This window comes from Pteropus alecto, unplaced genomic scaffold, assembly GCF_000325575.1.
Source record: "Pteropus alecto unplaced genomic scaffold, ASM32557v1 scaffold67, whole genome shotgun sequence".
In the NCBI taxonomy this organism is placed as follows: domain Eukaryota; kingdom Metazoa; phylum Chordata; class Mammalia; order Chiroptera; family Pteropodidae; genus Pteropus; species Pteropus alecto.
The window spans coordinates 64,622-72,723 of record NW_006441061.1 but is presented as its reverse complement, the minus strand read 5'-3'; the positions used below and the strand labels follow the sequence as shown (position 1 = coordinate 72,723).

Genomic DNA, 8,102 nt, shown 5'->3' with positions numbered 1-8,102 from the left:
GGGCTGTTGGAGACATGTAATAGCTCATAAATCTTTTGCTCAGAATCCATTGGCCAAAGAAAGTCGTATGGCCAAGCCCAACATCAGTGGGCTAGGGATACATGTACTCATGCCACAGGAGGTCCTATAAATCACATGTCAAGGTGCAGGGATTTATAGCATGGGGCAGGTAGGTGTGGGGTTAGTTTGAATAACAGGACAACCTACCATAATGTTATAAAAATTCAGATTATACAGAAGTGTAGAAAGAAAAAAGCAGAAGTTCTCTCTCACCAGTCCTCTTATCTCTTATGTCTTGCTACTTAAAGATAACCACTGTCAACAGTTTATACATCCTTCTAACCCTATTTCTATGAACATTCAAATGTATGTGCATGTATATAAATATCTATAAATACTTACACATACAGTTCTCTTTCTGAAAGTCAGAGGATCATACCATGATATCTGCATTTTGTTCTCTCTCTTTTTTTTTTTAACCTAATATATTTGAACACCTTTCATGGCAGGAAACATAGCTACCTCATTCTTTCTAAGAGTTGCTTTACTTCCCTTTGAGTAGGTGAATCATTATTTAATGCCTCTCCTAATATTAGACCGTAGCTCGGCCCTTTAATTATTGCCAGCCATGCCGCAGTGGACATTACCGTGCGTAGACCACGCTGCCCTGTGTGAGCGTCACCGTGCAGTCGGAGCGAGCTTTAGACAGGTGTTAGCTGGTCCATCGCTCTTTACCCATTCTTCTCGGTCCCCTCCATGTTCACCCCCAACCCAGGTCCAAAAGGTGTGATCAATGACTGGCGCCGCTTCAAACAGTTGGAGACAGAGCAAAGGGAGGAGCAATGCCGGGAGATGGAAAGGCTGATCAAGAAGCTGTCAATGACCTGCAGGTCCCATCTGGATGAAGAGGAGGAGCAGCAGAAACAGAAGGACCTCCAGGAGAAGATCAGTGGGAAGGTAATTCGCAGCACCCAGGCTTTTTCCTCAGAAGCTGCCCTGGCTGCTGGAACTGGGGTTAGTGATTCAAGAGGTGTAGGATGTTTGATTTGGCCTCCAGGAAGCTGTGCAATGCTGAATAGAGTCATCACTGAAACACACACTTTGGTTTGAATCTCAGCTCTGCCACTAGTGACTGTGGGGATGTTTTGGGGACGTCTCTTCCATTCTGAATCGGGCTTTTCATTGGTTAAATGAGGTCAGTATCCCTCCCTCACAGGGCTGTGCTGTGTGAGTGCAGTGCCCTTTATAGTGCCTTGCCCATCGAAAGTGCTCAGTAAATAGGAGTTTCTTGTCCTTTATTGAACTCTTACCTTGGGCCAGAAGTAACCCTTTGAGGTTGGTGATAATATCTTTATTTTATAGATGATGCAACCGATGCTTAGACATGGTAGGGAACTTGCTCAGGGTCATGCAATGAGTAAAAGTTAATAGGAACTCGAATTCTAACCCAGATTTTTCTCCTCTTCCCATGATGCTGCTATTTCACTGGAAGCCTATTTATACAAATTTATTCTAATGAGGCAATACAGTAGAAGCAAATAGACACTCTGGAAGGTATATGGAACTAGGTCCCTCACACTCTTCCCAGTATCAAAAGGACCCACTCCCTCCCACCCCATATCCTCTGACCATGGGTGCATGTCTAGGAGGTCATTTGAATATGGCCCAAAGCAGCTCTTGGCTGGAAATACCAGCCGGGATCAGGGCGCAGATAAGAGGATTAAGTGAGGAGCCATTCACCTTGATCAGAAGGATGGTTTCAGGGCATTAGACTCAAACAAAGATCACAACAGCTCAGAAAGAGCCACTTTGGTGGGCAGAGTTAGAATGGAGAGCTCTGAGATGGCATGAAGATGAGGAATGATAAGTAAAACAGTGCATTCAGAATGGTTCTGGCTGTGATGCAGTAACCTCAGTTCTGATCTGGTGTGGTCCCCTGGCCTTCACCTCCTCATCCATGCGGGGTTGGGCAGAGCCAGGGTTCGTATGGGAGCAGCGCTGTCTCTGCTACACCAGGGCAGGAGAAGAGAGACTTGTAACTTAAGCTGGCTGCAGGGAAGTGTGCCCACTGTTCACAATGCTTCCTTATATTGAGATGAGAGACCAGATGAAGCAACATGTCACGTGATCACATGGGCAGTCTTGAGACAGGCTCTTTTTGTCCTACTGAATTCTTTGCAATAGAACAGGCCAGGAAGCTGCCTGAATGCCAGAAATAGGGGAGTAGTTAAGCAAAATATGGCACTTGATATATAACTTTATAAAAAATATTCGGAAACACGAAATATTTATGATAATGCTAAGTGGTAAAAGCAGGTTATAGCTTAATTGGTACACCCACAACTGCTGCTGTAAAAGCAAAATCCATTTTAGGATGTGACCGTGTGCGTTTTGTGTGTCTGTGCGGGGTGTGTGTGTTCAGGGCAGGGGTTATGAGCGTTCTTTTTAAAGTTCCTTAATGTCCTGTTGTCTTTTCAACAAAACAAAAGAGTGGGTAAAATAATTAACCCACTGCCAGGACTGACAACAATAAAAAAGCTCGTGAAGTGATATTATCTGACGCTGTCTGTTTGAATTGAGAAGCAATATTGATACAGTAGTTAAGAGCCTGGGCATTTCAAAAAAAATCTAGTTTCAATCCCAGTCTTACACTTGTTACCTATGTGAATCTGTGCGAATAATCTCAAGTCTCGGAACCTCATTAGTAAAGTGGGAGTAATAAAGGTTTCTTCCCAATGGAGTTGGCATGAGAATTCAGTGAGATGCGATGCATGGGGCCGCCTAAACATGCGGTACATATTAACTGTTATCGCAAATATTCAGTGTGTGTTTCCTATGCTCACCTGCTGGTCCTCCTTCAGATGACTCTGAAGGAGTTTTCCATGATGAACGAGGACCAGGACGATGAAGAGTTTCTGCAGCAGTACCGGAAGCAGAGAATGGAAGAGATGCAGCAGCAGCTTCACAGGGGACCCCAATTCAGGCAGGTTTTTGAGATCCCCAGTGGAGAAGGGTTTTTAGACATGATCGACAAAGAACAGAAGAGCACGCTCATCATGGTCCATATCTATGAGGATGGCATTCCGGGGACCGACGCCATGCATGGTTGCATGATCTGCCTTGCCGCGGAGTACCCAGCTGTCAAATTCTGCCGGGTGAAGAGCTCAGTTATCGGCGCCAGCAGCCGGTTCACCAGCAGTGCCCTTCCTGCCCTGCTCCTCTACAAGGGGGGCGAATTGATTGGCAATTTTGTTCGAGTCACTGACCAGCTGGGGGAAGATTTCTTTGCTGTGGACCTTGAAGCTTTTCTACAGGAATTTGGTTTGCTCCCAGAAAAGGAAGTCTTGGTGCTGACGTCCCTGCATAACTCTGCCACCTGTCACAGTGAGGATAGTGATTTGGAAATAGATTGAACTGAAGATCTAGTGGCCTAGATTTCTCATTGTTTAGGCTGGAAGACGCATGTCTGTGTGTTTATTTTTGTTCCTTCCCGTGTCTTCTGGCTTTGAAGCTATCCTTTGTAGTCTCTTTTATTATATACGTAAAGTCAAGAAATCCTTAGATTAAATCAAAATGCTGAATCACCTTGTGGCTAGCAATAAAATGACTTACAATTGTATAAACAGGAAACCAGGCTTTCGGACTGTTTACTTAAAATTCTCCAGCATGACATCCTTGTTGTGTTTTCCAGTCAGTATTTACATGGCATCCTAAAGACAGTGTCCTGGAAATTGTCTTCAGGTGATCTCAGAGGCCTCTGCCAGGTCTAGGAGTAAAATGCTATAGTTAGTGTGTTATTTGCAACATAAATTGTGCATTTCCTTATTCAGATGATTGTACGTTATATTTATAATCAGATCCATAGTCTAAGAAGGCAGTTAAATTTCCTCCCTGCTCCCCAGACCCTGTTCTCTCCCAGGGTCTTGTTTTAAAGTTCCAGGTGGCATGTGTTTACCTCATCAAGTGGGGCGCCCTTTGCCGTTGGAGTTGATGTCCCCCTCAAGCATTATTATGTCTAGAGGAGGAGCAAGGATGATGCCGACTGCCCTGTTGATGCTAGAAGACCAGTTTGACTTACAAATCAGAGCTGGCTGCAGCTGGAGAGCCTTTTTTAGAGGAGGGTCTTTGAGTAAAATCATACTCCTTTCTCTGTCTCTTTTATTTAATAAGGTAATTTTTTGTTTCATGAAGATTTTTAAAAACTTCTAAGATTTTTTTGGTAGATGTAGACATTTTGTTTGTTGTTAAATAAAACAATGGGATCATTCTGAGCATACTGTTTTATAGTATGGTCAGCCAATCTAGCAAACTCGTTTTCATGTTCTTAAATACTCTTCTACAACATTTTTAAAATGGCTATTGATATTCCATCGTATAGATGTCCTGTAATTTGCTTGGTGGTTGTCTCTTAAAAAGAAAAACAGCACAGACTTTTTATTACAAAAGTAATAGATGCTCATTGTAGAAAATAAAATGTAATAAAAATTATTAAGCTAAAAGCCTTATAATTCTACCAACCAAAAATAATCCCCATTGTCATTTTTACAGGTATCTTTCTAGTCTTCTTTCTGTGTAATAATGATTGCTATTTGCTTTTTTCCTCTTGTTTTTTACTTAAAAATGTATATTTTAGGGTCAGGGGAAATGTAATCTGGAATTAAATATTGGCTTTAAAATTCACAGTCTTGCTTTTCTTGGCTGTTGAGGAATTGACTCACTAAAGAAGGATCTTGAAAGTATCTGTTGTAGTTAATCAAAAAGAAAGTGCATGTTTTTTTTTTCTGATTAAAACTCATTGTAAAGTGTGGAAAATACAGAAAATTATTAAAAATAGAGACGGTTGTCAATATTCTAGGTTATTTCCTTTCAGTCTTTTTTTGATATTTTTAATAACATTGAGAGATTACTAAATTTAGTTATGTGTTCTGTTTTATTATATTGTAAATACTTTGACTTATTATAAAAATTTAAATAAATAATTTTAATGGCTTCATAATAGTCCATAATTTGTATATACCATAATTTATTTAACCAGTCCCTTAATATTGGATATTTAGAGTACCCGTTTTTTGCTGAAACACTTAGCATCTGTATTTTGGGCTATATTTTGGATCATTCTTGAAGAGGAATCACTGGATAATGGACAGGAACATTTAAAAATAGCTTCTACAAGCCACCTTTTGTTCCCATTGGAAATGAAAATATATTACACTCTTATAGAATCTTGGCTTTGCCTTTCAGGAATGGAAATTCCAGAATAAAGTGAACAACATGGAATGGGGAAATGCCAGCGTTAGGTCTCCAACGCATGCATCATGCAAACGGCACAAGCTTTGGAGTCAGATCAGGGTTCAGGTTCAGTCTGTCATTGGTGGGGTAGCTTCTGGTGAGGCACCTGGTCTTCCCAATGCTCGGTTTCACCTCTGGAGTAGGGACAACGGTACCTGTTTCATGGGTAGTTCTGTGTCAGCTTCATTGGGGAATCTTGTAAGAAATGCACATTCTCAGGCCTCACCTTGGACCTACTGCATCAGAAATTCTGGTAGTGGCTCACTTTTTACAAGCCCTCCAGGTGATTACTAGGTAGTTTCAAGTTTGAAATCACCATCCTGTGGATTAAGGTGAGTGACAGCGTTTGTCACAAAACAAGGGTTCACTTCTTTTGGTTTCCTTTTTCTTCATTTATAAAGGAGGGAAGGACTTGAGAAAAGAGCATTCAGAGCATTTTTCTTCCTCTTTATGTGATTCTCCTTTTTAGCCATGGAATCGGGGGGAAGGGAAGAGAAACATTTGCCTATGACAAACTATGCCAATAGTTTTCCAGATTTCACTTCCTGGAATGAAAGCCCACTAACTTGTGGACTTTGTTTTCCTCTCTGCGTGTGGCATGACACAGTATTCACCCTGGGAATAGGCTGACACGTAGCATTGTTGTGGGCAAGATACTAATACCCCCATGCCTCAGTTTCCTCATCTGTGAAATGGGGATGTGTAACATGCATCTTCACATATCATACTTAAAACACTCGTCTATGGCCATGCCACCCTGAACAAGCCCGACGTCTGATCTCAGAAGCTAAGCAGGGTTGGGCGTGGTTAGTACTTGGATGGGAGACCACCTAGGAAGACCAGGTGCTGTAGGTGTAAAAAATAAAGGATCGTAAGCTGATAAGCTGATAAGGTCCTTGCAATCTGCGAGGTCAAGGGTTCCCTCACCTATAAAAAATAAAAATTAAAATAAATACTGTCTGTTTTTATCATCACCAGTGCCCACAACTGTGCCTTTCATTTGCTAAGGCATCAGAAAGAATATAATGAACGTACTGGTTCTTTGAATGCGACGTCCTTTCAGGGTGGGAAGCAGCAACTTTGCAAAGACGAAGAAACCAAGTGACAATACAATAAAGAGACAATACAATGAAGTTAAAAAAAGAGTAGTGGGGAGAATAGGTTGGAGGAAGAAAATAAGGGGAGATTTTTAAGAAGAGAAGAATGAGTTGAGCTGGGTATAGCCCTGGGTCTCCGGGGCCTGCCTGTGTTTCATGTCAGAACCTCCTCCCCTCTGGACTGTGGCCGTGACCCACAACATGACCCCACTGAGGAGTCCCCCCTTCCTGCCATAGCTCCACCAAATTCTTCCTCCCAAAGTCCCTCATACCCCTGACCACACTGCCACCCTGTCCCACTACAGGTGGCAGCAATCAGGAGAATAGTGAACATAAACTCACTCTCAGTAGCCAGCTGTGAGCCCTTCGGCACGTCTCCTTTCCCTTGGCCTCAGTTTCCCATTTGTAAAATGAGGGGTTGTATTAGATGATCTTTTAAGACCCTTCAGAGCCTTAAATTTTATGAATCAGTGAATTTTAAAAAATTCAGCTTTTATTTCAAAAACTTGAAAACCCACAGGAAAATGAATATTAATTACAATTCATACCTGTATACCCATCACATTTTGCTACATTTGCTGTATCTCTTTTTTTGTGGAATCATCTTAAAGTAAGTTGCAGGCATCTGGACTTTGCCTCTCAATCCTTTGCTGCATCTCCAAAGAATGAAAAGGTCACTCTCCCTCGTAACCACAGTACCATCATCGCACCCAAGAAAATTAACGATAACTCAACAAAATCCAAAATATAGGCCATAATCAATTTTCCCTACTTGTTTCCAAACTTTAAGTTTATTTTTAAATCTAGGATCCAATCAAGATTCACACGCAGTGCATTTTTGGTACTTTAGTCTCCCTTAAGCTAGAACAGTCTTCTTACCATTGTTTCTGTTTTTCATGTCAGTGGCTTTTTAGAGTCCAGGCCAATTGTCTGACAGAATGCCCACATTCTGATTTTTAATTGTGTCCTCACTTTTGACAGTAATGTGACCAGCAGTGATGTTGTGTAGTTCTTACCGCATCAAGTCAGGGGTACCGGATGTCTGCTTGGTGATCCGAGGTTTAATCACCTGGTTAAGGTGTGACTGCCAGATCTCCATATTATAAAATTATTTTCCTCTTTGTAAATAGTAAGTCATCTGTGATGCGGTACTTGGAGACTGTGTAAATATCTTTCCCTCCCAAAACCTTTAACCTAATAGTTTTAGTATCTATTGATGATCCTTGCCTGAACCAAATTATTACATTAGTGATTTTCTAATTCTCTCATTTCTTTTGCATTTATTACCTGGCAATCTTCTGCAAAGTAGAGCCCTACCTTCCTCCCACCTCTTCAGTATCACTTTAGACATACAGATTTTTATAAATTCAATATCTATTACTATCATTTTGTGTGTGTGTATGCTTTGGGCCAGTAGTAGCCTTTTAAAGCCAATTCCTGTATCCTTTTGAGATGAATCGTTAGTCTTTAGGCCCTCCCCTTCTTTCTGGCTTAAGATGTTCCAGGATCATGTTTCTTTGCATAAGGGTTGGAATTAACTGTTTTCCAAGAAGTTCTGGTTCCTTTTGTGGAGAATGACATTCAAAACTAAAGTCTAGATAGTATGAGCGTTCATTGCTACTGGGATGTCATTGCTTCCACGCCCTTGCAACGGACAGAACAGGAAAAAATATTGTTTTAAAACGATGAATTTATACTGATATTTCCAATGGATAC

The 8,102-nt window shown here is 41.3% G+C and overlaps 1 protein-coding gene and 1 pseudogene across 2 annotated transcripts in view; both read left to right on the top strand.

The window, feature by feature from the left end:
• Window positions 1-4,993, top strand: part of PDCL (phosducin like) — an 8,068-nt gene extending 3,075 nt beyond the window's left edge. For both annotated transcript variants that reach the window (XM_006917939.3, XM_015594219.2), the window contains exons 3-4: window positions 776-957; window positions 2,862-4,993. In XM_006917939.3, coding sequence (XP_006918001.1) covers window positions 776-957; window positions 2,862-3,413 — 734 coding nt within the window. In that variant the 3' untranslated portion in view covers window positions 3,414-4,993. The remainder of the gene's footprint in view (window positions 1-775; window positions 958-2,861) is intronic.
• A 1,035-nt stretch (window positions 4,994-6,028) lies between these two features.
• On the top strand, window positions 6,029-6,144 carry LOC112484823 (annotated as a pseudogene).
• Window positions 6,145-8,102: the final 1,958 nt, after the last annotated feature.